The sequence below is a fragment of the Heterodontus francisci genome, chromosome 42, assembly GCF_036365525.1.
Source record: "Heterodontus francisci isolate sHetFra1 chromosome 42, sHetFra1.hap1, whole genome shotgun sequence".
Taxonomy (NCBI): domain Eukaryota; kingdom Metazoa; phylum Chordata; class Chondrichthyes; order Heterodontiformes; family Heterodontidae; genus Heterodontus; species Heterodontus francisci.
The window spans coordinates 18,095,699-18,111,404 of NC_090412.1; the positions used below are offsets into that span (position 1 = coordinate 18,095,699).

Below are 15,706 nucleotides of genomic sequence, written 5' to 3' on the forward strand. Positions count from 1 at the left end.
TTTCCGCCTATGTCATTAATCTTCCCAGTGCTACTGTTAAGATGTGAATATCAAATTCCATTCTAATCTATTGTTAATACTCTACCAGGTCTTTTCTCTGTTTGCCTTTGACGGCTGATTGTAACTTCCCCATTCGCTTTTTATTATATTTCAGCCTCTCTCTAACACCTCCAGGCCATTTTTATTAAATTTTACCGGCTACATTCAGCTCCTCCTAAGCCAAGTTTTATTACATTTTATTGTCTTCTTGCAGCTCCTTCAGGCTATCTTTTTTTTTGGTTGTTTTTTTTTTACAGTCTCCCTTTAACTCTCCATGGCCACGGTTAAGAAAGCTTTGGAACGTTCACTGAACAACGATTTTGCTAGCTTCATACTCTTATAGCTGTCTCACTGGTAGGAACATATTGCCAATTTTAAATCTCCTTTTGTACATTGTCCCTATCAAGATTATAACTCTCCCAGCTATTTACTGTATGTCGTTTAGCATTATTGATGAAAAAGAATACAGATTAAATTAAGGATCCTATTACTCCTTGTATTCTATTTCTTTTGGGTTTATACATTGCACCATGTTTAGAATAAATACTAAAAAGACACACGGCATTTAATGCCATGTTGTTGCCAAGTAATGTGTACGTTAATTTACACAGCGTAATACTCACTATTAGAGTTATTTGAAAGATACATTTTCAGGTACCATGTTTGAGGATGGAATGTTAACAGATGTGGCGTAGAAGAAATTTGGAACAGCTTCGAATTGAAGCATTTTCCATTCACCTCTGAATACCGGAGGTGCCTAAATCTTACCGTTTTGGATTGTGGTTGCCCAGTCTCTTGTAACAGAACACACACATAGGGACAAAGTTCATCTTGGTGCACACAGATGCCCCAGTCGTTCTTGACAATATGGAGGACTGGCAGATGATTGTCATCTTCAGCTTCCAGTCTAAGCTTAGAGCTTGCATGGGGCTCGTTGAAATTACATGGAGGACAGCAATCCCACTACACTGATTACTTCAAGAGGGCCCAGGCCTTCCAACATATTATTTGGGGACTTGTTAAAGCTCGGGCTCGCACTGGCCTGCAGTTATACTGCAGCAGGTGTGAAATCCATGCAGTGGCGACTACCTCCTGGAAATACTTTCACACCTCAGGCCTTCACTGATGTCAAACTACGAGCTGGATTCATTAGTTATACTACTGGCTGCGCCTCGATGCACATCCCCAAACCACTGCTCCATTGCACAAAAGTGATAGTACAGGGCTCATAAAACTGCAAGAAATATTGGGGTAGGGGTTCCTCTTCCTGTGCTTGGCTGCATTGGATGGCCTGGGCTCAGCGTATAAAGAAATATTGGATTGCAGGTTGGTAAGGGCAGCTGCCTGAATTTCCTGTATTTGCTGCATCCTGACAATTCAACATGGTCAGACACAGGAACAGGAAGCTATGTTTCAGTTAGAGTAGACAGCTCCCAATCTGCTCAGAGCTTTGAATTCTCCTTGGAGGGGGTAACAGGCAGGTAGCAAGCTATCGGGAGAATAGAGCAGCAGCAAAAGGTCTCGGCTTCTATCTCTCTATCTCTTTCTCTCTGTTCCCATCCCTCTCTGACTCTATCACTCTTGCTTGAATGCTTAACTCAGTCCTCTCCTCTAATTCCTATTCACCTTTCTGATTCCTGTTTCAGTCCTACCTCTCTCTCTATTTCCTGTCTCTCCCTCTCTCACCACAGACTGTTCCTCTTTTTCTGGTTATTGTGACAACTTATTTTCACTCTATCTCTAAGTCTTTCTGCGTGTCTTCTTTTATCTCTGTCTCATTCATTTTTATTTCTTTGCTCTGCCTTGTTTCCTCACATTTTCCCCCGCTCTCGCTCATGCGTTTCCCTTTTCTCATTGTCTCTATTGATTTTCTGTTGAAAGTGAACAGAATGTTCTGGGAACACAAGTGACCCTTTCTCCTGTGATGGAAAGACTTCACTTCTGTACAGTGCCCCATCTAGTGGATGAGCTGAGAACTAACAAAAGAAAACACCCAACTCAGGCAGGCAAATTCTTTGAAAGAAGACCTTATGCCAAGATTCTGAATTGAAGAGAAGGGCTTTTTTATTTCAAGCATTATGAGGACCAAATGGTACCAAATTGAACATTTTAGCCTTAATTAAGAATAGAGCACATTTTACAGGCAGAATTATGCATATTGTTACTGTCAATAAAGCAACCCAACACAATTTTGTGATCTTTTTCCAACTAACTTTTGAATACAGATATATTTACTCTAAAAAGAGTTGATATGTAGCTGACACCAGCACTGCACAAGAGACACGAAATCTAATCGTGAAATGTCAGTGAAGCTGATAGCATGAATTGGCAACCCACATATACGCTGTGATTAATGATTTTAATAGCTGGATTTTTTTTTACATCTGTGGATACCTCTTTTTAAGAAGAAACATTTGTATTAAAGTTTAATAATTGTACGCCAACCCTACCCAAATAATATTGCAACTTCCCTGATCTTAATGCTATGGCACTGACTAGGAAACGCTGTAGGACAATGGAGTTTAATCAATTATTTGCAAACAGCATAAGTGGGGGGGAAAGAATAATATAACACAGCGAAAACAAATTTATGTCTTTGGTTAATATTTTTGTATTAAAAAGAACAATTGCTAACAGGTAACAATAACTGCAGAAAAAGTCTTGGGAGTAAACTTTAAAAATAACAAACGCCCACTCCCCCTAACATCCACTTTTTAACCAAACACTAAGGTGCTTTGAGATCTCTGAAAGACAGACTTCCCTTGGCTCAGTGTCTGAGTCACAGGGTTGTGAGTTTAAGCCCTATACGGCTAGTTTTTTCGGCCGGTGCAGACACGATGGGCTGAATGGCCTCCTTCTGTGCCGTAATTTATCTATGCTTCTAATACTTCTAAAAATGTCACCATTTGTCTTTTTTCACAGTTCTGTCTTACTTGCCCCTCCCCTGAAGGGATTGACTAGCTTTGGTTCCACCGGCAGTCCTCTAGCCCCTATCTGAGTGACCTTTCTTCATACATGAGCCAAGGCCATGAATGGCAGCAGGGTGACTGACTGTGGAGGTTAGCATAGCTGAGCCCGATTCTATTTTCACCCAATGTCCATACACATGCACTTTTGTTTTAAGCATAGAGCTGTCATGAGTAGGAGCCCTGACTGATTATTTTTACCCCTTGCTAATCCTGAGACACCTGAGGTCAGTCAAGGCGTCCTGGCTTGCAGCCCAGGGAATGAATCTGGGACCTTCCCAGTCTGTATGGAGTCTGCGCTCCATTGTTTTAAAATTATGTTTTGAATTGGATAGGCACTCTTCCTGTCTGCAAGCACACAATGATTGATACATTTCATTAATGCAACTTTTGGTTTAGGTAGTGACAGCAGTCTCTTGGGAGAGACAATAATATCTGATAAAAGCATTACTGATATCAAATAAAGAAAAGAAATATACATGCAAAATGTTGTTAGTGCGACAAATTGGGTTAAAGATATTACTTGAATAAAAAATAGGATCTGCAGTGGCCTAATGCTTTATGTATCAGCTAATCTCTTTACTGTGGGATTTGGTTTACAGCCATCAAATATGCATCACATTTCTCTAATAAAATCGACAACATTTTATTATTTTTACATTCTATTGTCTTAGGCCAAAAAAACTCCCAAATTTTCTAATCCTTTTTGCACTTTGCATATATTTAACAGTTTTAAAACTTTTCATAAAATATTAAAGTTTTCTTATTATTACATTTATAGAAGTGTCAACCACAGATAGAATGCTGTGCAGAGGCAAGTAACAATCTACTTTAATTCAAACGTGGTTTGTTGGCTGCGCAAGAACAGGCTCTTTTAGCCAATGAGAAGGAATAAAGCCAACTTTCCAATCATTATAATCAAAGCAAAATACTGCAGATGCTGGAAATCTGAAATAAAAACAAAGAGTGCTGGAAATACTCAACAGGTCTGGCAGCATCTGGGGAGAGTGAAGCAGAGTTAAGGTTTCGTGTCAGTGACCCTTCATCACAACTGGCAAAGGTTAGAAATGTATAGGTTTTAAGCAAATAAAGCAGGGGTGGGGGAAAATAGAACAAAAGGGAAGGTGTTGATAGGACCGAGAGTTTAACTGACAAGGAGGTCATGGGCAAAGGCAAAGGGTGTGTTAATGGTGTGGTGAAAGACAAAGCATTAGTGCAGAGAGGGTGTTAAATGACAGACTAATGAACAGCCCTGGCCTAAAGCACAAACAGGAAAAGAACAGTGGGCAGGCACATTTATTTTAGTATGTTTCATCATCCTTTTTTGTTACCATGTGCCTGCCCACTGTTTTTTTCATCTTTGTGCTTTTGGTCAGGGCTGTTCATTATTCTGTCATTTAACACCCTCTCTGCACTAACGCTTTGTCTTTCATCACACCACGAGCACACTCTTTGCCTTTGCCCATGACCTCTTGTCAGTTAATCTCTCTTTCCCTCTGTCCTATCAACACCTTCCCTTTTGTTCTCTCCCCCCCCCCCCCCACAACTTTATTTGCTTAAAACCTATTACATTTCTAACCTTTGCCAGTCCTGATGAAAGGTCACTGACCTGAAACGTTAACTCTGCTTCTCTCTCCACAGATGCTGCCAGACCTGCTGAGTATTTCCAGCACTTTTTGTTCTTATTTCCATTCATTACACCTAAAAGCAATCAGAATCCATAGATATACAGTTATTTGACTAATTATAGTTTACATTAAGTAACATCTGTACTTCTAATCTAAATGTCAGCCTTGGCTCAGAGGTAGCAATCTCACCTTTGAGTCTTAAGGCCTAGCGTTCAAAGCCCATCTGAGAGTTCAGCACATAATCTAGGTTGACACTTGAGTGCAGTGCTGAGGGTGCATAGGAACAGGCTATTCAACCCCATGCTCCTGCTGCACCATTCATTAAGATCATGGTTGATCTGTATGCCAACTCCATTTGTCTGCCGAGGCTCCATATCCCTTGATACACTTATCTCGCAAAAATCTACTGATCTCAGTCTTGAAAACTCCAATTGACCGAACATCCAAAGCCTTTTGGGCAAGAGAATTCCAGTTTTTCACTACCCTTTGTATGAAAAAGTGTTTCCTGATTTACCTTCAAACTGGCCTAGTTCTTATATTAAGATTATGTCCCGACCCTGTCAAATCCTTTTAACATTTTAAACACCTCAATCAGATCACCCCTCAAACTACTAAACTCGAGGCAATGCAATCCAGGTTTATGCAGCCTGTCCCCAGAATTCAACCCCATAAGCCGCATGATCATTCTGGTGAAAGTGGGGTTGAATGAGGGATTGCTACACTATTGGAGGTGCTTTCCTTCAGGTGAGATATTAAATTGAGGTTGCACACGTGAAGAATGCCTATTTCAGGGAGGTGTCAGAGAGAACATCCCAAACCTTAGAAATTGGGGCCTCCCTGGTTTTTACAGGTCAGCAAAGCACAACTCAACTGAGCCATCAAGTAGTTTTCCCCCCCGTGCTTGAACTATTCAGAAACAACCTCAGAGAAGAGCCCCAGCAAACTGTGACTGCATCACAATGTGCATCAGGAATAGCACTGGTACTGTACCTGCAGTGAGCAGAAGGTCTGAGTGAACGGTTCCATTCGCACAAGGTAAGAAGCAACAATTATTGCTGAAGAATAATGAGTGCAGTAGTGACACTGTGCAGACAAGTCCCCTGTAAGAAATCAAACAATTTCACTTGGTCAGAAAGATACTGCAAGATCAGCTGAAGACATAGAAACTGCAGGAGCAGAATAGGACCTATATACTAGACACAGGAACAGGACTGAGCCATTCTGCCCCTTGAGTCTGCTCTGCCAGTCAATTAGATTATGGCTGATTAGTATCTCAACTTGATTTACTTGCTTCAGCTGCATATGGAAGTGGAGGTTTGGAATTCACTCCCCCAAAAAGTCTGTGGATGCTGGGTCAATTGAAATCTCAAGACTGAGAATAGATTTTTGTTAGGTAAGGATAGTAAGTGATCTGGAGCAAAGGGGTGAAAATGAGTTAAGGTACAGACCAGCCATGACCGGCAGAACATGCTTGAGGGGCTGAATGGCTCACTGTAGAGGTGGAGGCTTATGTCTTAAGCCCATATAGCGGGTGGGACAGGACCTACATATCATAGGTGAGAATGGAACCTATGCAACTTCGGTCTGCTGTACACCCAGGTTTGAGAATGGGATCTGTATACCTGGGTGAGAATATGACCTACATACCTGGGTAAGAACAGGTGGATCTCCAACTGAGAAAATGGGCTGCAAAAAGGATGAAACTGGACATCAGAGAGGGATTTGAACAGGAAAGTGAGTGCGTGGCCTGGAACCAACTCAAAGTTCAATAAACTGAAGGGATACCAAAAAAATTAACATGTTCACCCATGAGAAAACACGAGTCACCATTATGTCATTTAGATAGCATGTGCTGGATTTTATACTCTCCCTCGTGGCGAGCTTGAGGCGGGGAGAGCATTTAATCGAGTGGGATGGTGGCGGGCGGGGATGTTGTCACCTTCCTGTCTCCACCCCAATTAAGTCTATGGCGGGTAGGCCCATGGACGGCCTTCCCATCCCGCCACCAATTGAGGCCCATAAGTGAGCAATTAATGCCCACTTAAGGGCCTCATCTTGCTGCCACCATTAATAGCCCAGTAATAGGCAGGCCGGTCACTACACGGGGATCATGACAAGCAAACCCATACGCGTTGCTTGCTGGTTCCTAGGGTGTCCCTCATTCATAGGCCTGATCGAGGGACCCAGCATCGGGAAGGGAAGGGCCTGCTGAAAGCCATCCATTGCCCTTGCTGCCAACCCCCCTACACACCCCTCCCGTCATCAGGCACCGGTACCCTGGGTCCATTGATGATCCTAAGCCTTGGGTGGGTGCATTACCGGCAGCAGTCACTGCTTCCGCAGGGTCCCCACGGTCCTTTATCCTGTGGATGGCCCAATGCTGCCCAGTCAAGTGCCTAATTGGCACATGATGCGGCGGGCCTTCCCAAAAAGACACAACACGGGGCTCTCACAGCTCTTCAGCCAGTGGCTGAGACCCCCGTTACCTCCATAAAATACTGCCCCATGTTTCAAGACCCTAATCTTGGGGATTGTAAGACCTCCTCCTGAGGTTCCTACCATCACAGATGCCAGTCTTCAGCGAATTCGATTCACATCATGTGATACCAGGAAACAATTGAAGGCACTGGATACTGTAAAGGCCCTAACAACATTCCGGAAATAGTACTGAAGACCTGTGCTCCAGAAATAGCCGTGACCCTAGCCAAGCTGTTCCAGTACAATAATAACACTGGCATCTACCCTGCAATGTGGAAAATTGCCCAGGTATGTCCTGACCACAAAAAGCAGGACAAATCTAACCCGGCCAATTAATAACCCATCAGTCTACTCTCGATCATCAAAGTGACGGAAGGTGTCGTCGACAGTGCTATCAAGCGGCACCTGCTCAGCAATAATCTGCTCACTGACACTCAGTTTGGGTTCCGTCAGTTCCTGACCTCATTACAGCCGTGGTCCAGAACTGAACAAAAGAGCTGAACTCAAGAGATCAGGTGAGAGTGACTGCCCTTGACATCAAGGCAGCATTTGACTGAGTATGGCATCAAGGAGCCCTAGCAAAACTAAAGTCAATGGGAATCAGGGGGAAAACTCTCCGCTGTTTGGAGTCATACCTAGCACAAAGGATGATGATTGTGGTTGCTGGAGGTCAATCATCTCAGTCCCAGGAAATCACTGCAGGAATTCTTCAGGGTAGTGTCCTAGGCCCAACCATCTTCAGCTGCTTCATCAATGAACTTCCCTACATCATAAGATCAGAAGTAGGGATGTTCGCTGATGATTACACAATGTTCAGCACCATTTGCGACTTCTCAGATACTGAAGCAGTCTGTGTCCATATGCAGCAAGACCTGGACAACATCGAGGCTTGGGCTGATAAGTGGCAAGTCACATTTGCGCCACAGAAGTGCCAGGCAACAACCATCTCAAACAAGAGAGAATCTAACTATCTCCCCTTGACATTCAATGGCATTACCATCGCTGAATCCCCCACTATCAACATCCTGGAGATTACCATTGACCAGAAACTGAACTGGAGTAGCCATATAAATACCGTGGCTACAAGAGCAGGTCAGAGGCTGGGAATTCTGCAGCAAGTAACTCACCACCTGACTCCCCAAAGCCTGTCCACCGTCTACAAGGCACAAGTCAGGAGTGTGATGGAATACTTTCCACTTGCCTGGATGGATGCAGCTCCCACAACACTCAAGAAGCTCGACACCATCCAGGACAAAGCAGCTCACTTGATTGGCACCCAATCCACCATCTTCAACATTCACTCCCTCCACTATCGACGCACAGTGGCAGCAGTGTGTACCATCTACAAGATGCACTGCAGCAACGCACCAAGGCTCCTTAGACAGCACCTTCCAAACCTGTGACCTCTACCACCTAGAAGGACAAAGACAGCAGATGCATGAGAACACCACCATCTGCAAGTTCCCTCCAAGCCACACACCATCCTGACTTGGAACTATATAACCGTTCCTTCTCTGTCGGTGGTCAAAATCCTGGAACTCCCTTCCTAACAGCACTGTGGGTGTACCTGCACCACATGGACTGCAGCAGTTCAAGAAGGCAGCTCACCACATCTCTTCAAGGGAAATTAGGGACAGGCAATAAATGCTTGCCTAGCCAGTGACATCTACATCCCATGAACGAATGAAAAAACAAACATTAACAATATAAGTTTCCAGCAGGGAAACTTATCACAGAAATAAAACAAGAAACGTTTAAAGAATAAGTTTACAGCACAAACGGTCTTCATTAATAGCTAGGATATAGATTACAATCAAAAACACAACTGCAAACTCATCCAGAATTTCACTGTGAATGATATAATGTTTTTGTAATTAAATTTGCTGGGACTTTGCACGCCTGAGGAGGATGTGTGGGAATAAATGCTTCCCTTTATCTGAAATATCTAAAATAAGTGGAAACATTAAAAAAGGTTGCTGAGTGGGGTTATGAATAGTAGGTGGTGTTAGGATTATGAGATGATGCGCTGGGACTATTTACAAAGTTTTCTCACAATCTAAAGCACTCACGCCTCTGAGTTGGAAGTTTTGGTTCATGTCCCACTCTAGACACAAACAAAAAAATCTAGGTAGACACTTTGATGAAGTTCTGAGGGAGTACCGCACTGTCAGAGGCGCCATGTTTTGGATGAGACGTTAACCCAAGACCCAGTCTGTCCTCTCAGGTGGACGGAAAAGATCCCATAGCAGTATTTTGAAGAGCAGCAGGGGAGTTTTCCTGAACAACATTTAACCTTCAACCAACATTACTAAAACCGATTTTCTGGTCACTATCGCCTTCTGGTCACTGTGGGGTCTTGCTGCGTGGACATTGGCTGTCGCTTTCCCTACATTACCACTGTGACAACACTTTAAAAAGTACTCATTGGCTGTAAAGCACTTTGGGATGTATTGAGGTTGTGAAAGGCACTATATAAACGCATGTCTTTCTTTTAGTACTTTATAAAAACATGCAATAAATATCATAAACCTTACGGGATGTTTAGGAAGACCTTGCACTGCTAATTGGACTTCCCATGCAGTTCATACATATCAGGAAATCATGTCCATGATTTTCCAATGTCTGCAGAGCCTCTACACGTTGCTGCAGATTCTTGCAAAATTCACGCGCACAAGTTCCATTAAAGTCATTCACAGCTGAACCTTTGCTACTTGCTGCACGAAGGAGACCTCACTCTACCGACTCCACCATAAATAATGGCAATTGTTGGATAATTGACAGTCCCCAAATCTCCTTTCAATTGATTTCCTGTAGTCTTTTCTATTTTAAACTGTAGATATTTCTTTTAATACCTCCCGGCAATCATGGCTCCCCTCGGTCTCCTGATAGAAATTCCAGCAACCCTATCTTTTGTAAACATTCTTGAGAGTGTGGATAATGGGAGTCCAGATAATCAAAGATTATCTGCACATCAGTAAAAGGTTTAACATAAACATCATGTGTTAAGCAAAGAGCTGACTTATTCAGCTCCACAAACCTGGAAGGGCTTAATGTACTCAGGACATAAGTGACTTATCAATGAGAATGTATTACTCTAAATTCACTGATCCCATACTGCAAAACTGGAATATAAATGGCACAGGGGAGGGAAGAACAGAGCTGATACTTCACTTGTACTCTAGGAAGCTAAACATCCCCAACCTCACGTACAGTGTGATGGAGTCCGCAGTTTGTGGGACCAGTGGTCAAAGAGGAAGAGCCTGTGCAAGCTGCTGTCTGAACAGATGACTTGTTGTATGTTCTGTTAGGTGCACTGACCATGGTTTCAAAGCTTGTTTTTTTTGAGACACACCCTAACTGAAAGGGAAACTAAATGTTCAGGTTTCTGTGGAGATAGAAACTTGTTCGAACCAGATTAAAGCCATCTGAGCTCAGATTACACAGGGGTCCCTTTTCTGACCTGAAATGTTAACCTTACCTTTCTCTCTCCACAGATGCTGCCAGACCAGCTCAGTGTTTTCACTATTAGCCGGTCTTTTTAAATCTGCCCTGGCTCACATCCCGAAACACAGAACAACTACAACACATTTCCTCCCAAAATAATACCAATTTTGGGTAACATAAGTGGGGACGATGCCCCCTGTTTGTTATATGTAGTGATGAATGGTAGTGGCCAACAGGGTACAGACAGTCCAGTGTGGTACAGAGCTGTCCAGACCAGGATAATCCTAGGTTCGATTATGATCAATGCTGAGTTAGCTGGCCAATTAAAGCAACAATAAGGAGCACAACATCCACTGGGTTGGGCAAGGGATGAATCAGCTCTTCCTTTGCTATGTGACATTGGATATTAGATATTTGGTTCAGAAACAGAATTATTCCTAAGCCTTATTACTGTAACAATCTGCCCATTGAGTGGCCAAGCCAATTTAATTAATGGAGACCCAACCCAGTGACACATGTGTTTGTGTCAGAATCTTGACTAGTGTCAAGCTCACCTCACGTGTTATCCTTGCTGGAGGTCACGGAGGAGTTTGGGACTCGAGCTGTCCTGCATTTCCAAACGAGGGAGAGAGAACTGCCTGAAGCAGTGGTGGGGAACCGTAAGAAAGGTGTGTGGGGTGAGGAGTGAAGTATTAACCCAATGTTAGCAACAGATGAAAAAAAGAATCAAATACCAAGATACCAGAAAGGTCAGTGTGAACTGATAAAAAAAAAAGCTACACTCAGGCTGAGCTTCATTATTTTACTCGCCAACATTAGGAACAGGAGTAGGCCATTCAGCCCCTCGAGCTTGTTCCATCATTCAATCAGATCATGGCTGCATTGCACCTCAATCCTATTCACCTACCTTTGCCCCAAATCCCTCAATACTGTGACTTAACAAAAATATATCTATCTCAGTTTTGTAAGCTCCAGTTGCTCCCAGAATCCACAGACTTTTGAGGGAGAGAATTCCAGATTTCTACGAATGTCAGTGTGAAAAATATTCTGCTCCCAAAAGCTTTAGTTCTCATTTAATAATTAGGTCCCCTCATTCATGATTCCCCCACCAGAGGAAATAGCTACTCCAAATCTACCTATCAAATCCTTTTAACATTTGAAACAAATAGATTCTCCTATCATTCTTTTTAGTCTCTCGCTAATTATTCCATCAGTTTCCTGTGAAAATACTAACCATCATTTTCCACTTCAAAATATCGTTGGATGAATTTCTCCTTCCTGTTCTCTGTTTGTGCTCCCATGGGTTTCGAGAGATCTCGGAATGTCTTTGCATTAGTCAGATCCAACTCCTAGAAGCAAAAACAAACAGGGTCGGTGAAAAATGGCATAAATATTCATTGTGTTACAACTCTCCGGAGCCAGTACCAGATATACCAACTTGAGACTAATTGAAGTACTTGCAATATGGAAACAGTTTATGCAATAATTCACTGAAGGTGGTGAGAGTTGTACATGCGCTGGAAAGCTGTTAACTTTTTGATGTTGACTCCAGCATTAAACAGAGAACACATAATATATAGCGCGTAACTTTATACACCAAAGCAAAATTGATGGGAGTACAAAGAAGACAACTAAATTGTTAAATGCATTCAGGCACCTGAGTTATGAGGACAGACTCGGGGTTACTAGGTGTATTCTGAAAAAAAAAGTGTGCGGAAAGTATTGACCTTACTGAGATGTTTAAAATCTTCAGGGAAAATAAATAAATGGGCAGCAAATTCACGATCAAAAGCACATGGACTCAAACTTGGAACAGAAAGATAGATGCATAGCTATAACGTGTGAGGGTACATCTCAGTTTCAGCAGAAGTGGAAAACCAGCAGTAGCAGGTGACCTTACCCATTCTAAACTCCATTGAAGTCAGCGGAGGGATAACAGGACGGGACTGGTGGCCTATCCACCAGCTTTCAGCTCCTACCAAAAGTGAAATTTACCCCCGCAATTTCTTCACACAACAAGTTTGGAATATTCCACACTGGGAGGCTGTGTGAAGTTGGTGGATATACTTATAGTAGGGTGTCTGAGGTAAAGTGTAAGAAGGAGTCAGTGTCCTTTGAAATTAGCCTAATGGAGAGAGGAGGTCATTCTCAGTCCTGCATTGTTCCTAAAGAAATTAGGGCAATTTGCACAGTGGGGGAGGGAGGAATTAAGTATGTCTCCCGATGTCCCACGACTAACCATGATCTCCAGGCACATGCTTGATGGATGAACGAAATTTGGCACAGAGTAGGATGCGGGCAGTACGGGTTTGTTTGAGCTTAAGTTTAAGGAAGGTGAAGGAAGGCGGTCAGGAGTGCATTAGAATAGTTGATTCTGGATAATATAATTACAGTATGGCTTATATTATAATGATTACACATAGGATATTATGTACAGGTGACAAAGAATCAGAAGTTAGTAGGTGCACATTTACCATTGTAACATGGTACAAACCCAACCCCTGTAACAGAGCAAGACTTTTATTTTATTTGTTCACCACTTCATAAGATAGTTGCGAACGAGGAAGCCCATTTGGCCCATCTTAGTGCGTCCACCCAGAAGTATTCCTGGGCTGCTGGCCAATATTACTCCCTCAACCAACGCCTCCAAGACAGACTAACTGATCATTTATCCCATTGGGTGCTTGGGGGATCTTCCTGTGTCTAAATTGGCTGCTACGTTTGCCTACATAATAACAGTGACTGCAATTAAAAGGTAATTCATGGGCATTGAAGTGCCTGAGGGTGTCCTGACGACATGAAAGTCACTGTATAAATAAATGCAGACTCTTTGTGCTATTCATTGCTTACCTCAGAGTCATAATCAGCAAGAATCCAGGGGAACACGGGATACTGCATCAGATCATTATAGGTCCGCCCAGCCAAAGTGTTCAGATGCATGAGATACTCAAAGTTGCTGATCTCTCCTTTCTGCCACAGAGGGGGGAAAAGTCATATAAAAACGTATTACAATTAATAATTTATTGAATTTCCTAGTACTAATTACAGGATAGAAAGCAACCGCAAACTTTTTAGTGTATTCTGAACTGTATTTTCTAGTGGATTTGTTGGAGTTTAACACTGATGGCACTGGTATGTCAGTATAACAGTATAACCCAGTTTTAAATAGCTGATTCTCCCGATAGTGGTGACATGCAAATGTCAGAAACTAGGAAGCCACCAGTTTAAACACGAGCGATTAACCCCTGCATAATTGCCTAACATAGTGGTTCTACTAGTTACACTGCAGCACTGAGACTACATTGCAGCAATGCAAGATGTGCAGAATAACTGCAACCAGACACAAGAACATAAAGACATAAGAGAAAGGAGCTGGAGTAGGCCCCTTGAGCCTGCTCCCCCATTCAATAAGATCATGGCTGATCCCTGTATCTTTTGATTCTCTTCGTGTTCAAAAATCTATCCATTTCATTCTTGAATAAACTTAATGACTGAGCATCCACAGTCCTCTGGAGTAGAAAATTCCAAAGATTTACAACCTTCTGAGTGAAGACATTTCTCCTCACCTCAGTCCTAAATGGCCAACTCCTTATCTTTAGACTATAACCCATAGTTCTAGACTCTCCAGCCAGAAGAAACTGCCTCTCAGCCTCTCCCCTGTTAAGTCCTCAAAGAACTGTATACATCTGGATTAATGGTCAACAAATATTATTGAAACATAAAGCTGGAATTTTGCCCACTGAAGACATGAATCTAACTACAGGCATGAGGAGATGGGTTCTTCGGGATAACAAAAGCAAGCTCCGTTTCCCACATATCAGAATATCAGCATCAGCCAATGCCCCTATTTTATCCACATGGTATAACCCATCATCAGCAACATGAGCATCAATGGGACAGATTATACTCCGAGCAGGTAAACAGCCAAAGCAAAATCAGGCAACATTCTCACCACCCAGCCCTATGAAGGTGAGAAAAGGTGCACCTTACCTGCCATTTCTGTGTAACTGCTTTCTCACCTAATGTTCTTCTATGTAAGGGGAAAAATAAATGGGAGAGTTTTAATTAACAAAGCACCATAAAAATCATATTTACACACAGCTCTCTGCTAGGTTTCCCAGTAATGCAATGGGATTAATATCAAAGTTGAATGCCAAAGCAGATATTTGGTTTGCACAGTTCCATCTTTGGACATACAAAGGTTAAAAGGTTAAGCAAAAAAGAACCTACTCTAGGGTTGTTGCTTGGCAGATACATTTTAACCAGGGGTTGAAGAGATGTCCCTGAGGATTAGCAATTGCTCACATTTTTAGTAAAAGAAACCATCAAATATCTGCTTACATGCAAATGCTGTGACCTTAGAAACAAATGGAAGGATAATCTAATTGTACACACTTCATGTCCAACTAATATCAGTACATAAGGTACCTTAGTTGCATAGACAAGATTAGGATTTGGTTCAATCTCATATGATTCATGATTTACATATGGATAGCTTGTAGGTACTGTAGCTAGAAATAACAAAATGGTTAAAGGTTGTTCATTCCCAGAATGCTTTAGAGTTTAATGTGTCAGGTTACAATTTAGCCAGCGCTGCTGTTTTCAGTTTTGATGAAACTGCAGGATTTGTGACTTGTGCCTGTTTACTTAACGTGTGGCCACATTGTGAAATGAGATAGCCAAGGCAGTCTTGAGATAGGAAGTGAGACAGTGGGCTGGGATGGTCAACAGGTTGGCATCTGTTGTTTTGAAGGAAATACTTCCTTTCTGGGGGTTTGTTTGCAATAACACTTTCCATTCCATAACAAATCAACAATCACATGGTTTGTGAGAGGCAGCCTATAAAGATCTTAAACTTTTCTTAAGTCGAAGAGCGTGTCAGGTTTGGAAAGGAATGATGAAGATTTCCTGCCTATACGGGGAAAAGAATGGAGTAATACTCTTTATTTCTCTATACGTCTACTGCTTAAAGATATTAATGGGCCCGATTTTAACTGTGTAAGTGAATGAGTTTTGAGTGAGTTAAAATCAGGCCCGTTGTGTGCGTCTGATCGAACATAATAAACAAATATGTTGCAAGCCTGTATTTGATGTCAGAATCAAACTGCTTGCACATACGCTCAGCTCTAAAAAGATCAATTAATTTGTTTA

The 15,706-nt window shown here is 42.3% G+C and overlaps 1 protein-coding gene across 3 annotated transcripts in view; it reads right to left on the reverse strand.

Moving 5' to 3' along the window:
* wdfy4 (WDFY family member 4) overlaps window positions 1–15,706 on the reverse strand; it is a 235,402-nt gene that overhangs the window by 51,803 nt on the left and 167,893 nt on the right. For all 3 annotated transcript variants that reach the window (XM_068020681.1, XM_068020680.1, XM_068020682.1), the window contains exons 48-51: window positions 14,546–14,585; window positions 13,406–13,525; window positions 11,790–11,904; window positions 5,624–5,733 (exon numbers count right to left, since the gene is read on the reverse strand). In XM_068020681.1, coding sequence (XP_067876782.1) covers window positions 5,624–5,733; window positions 11,790–11,904; window positions 13,406–13,525; window positions 14,546–14,585 — 385 coding nt within the window. The remainder of the gene's footprint in view (window positions 1–5,623; window positions 5,734–11,789; window positions 11,905–13,405; window positions 13,526–14,545; window positions 14,586–15,706) is intronic.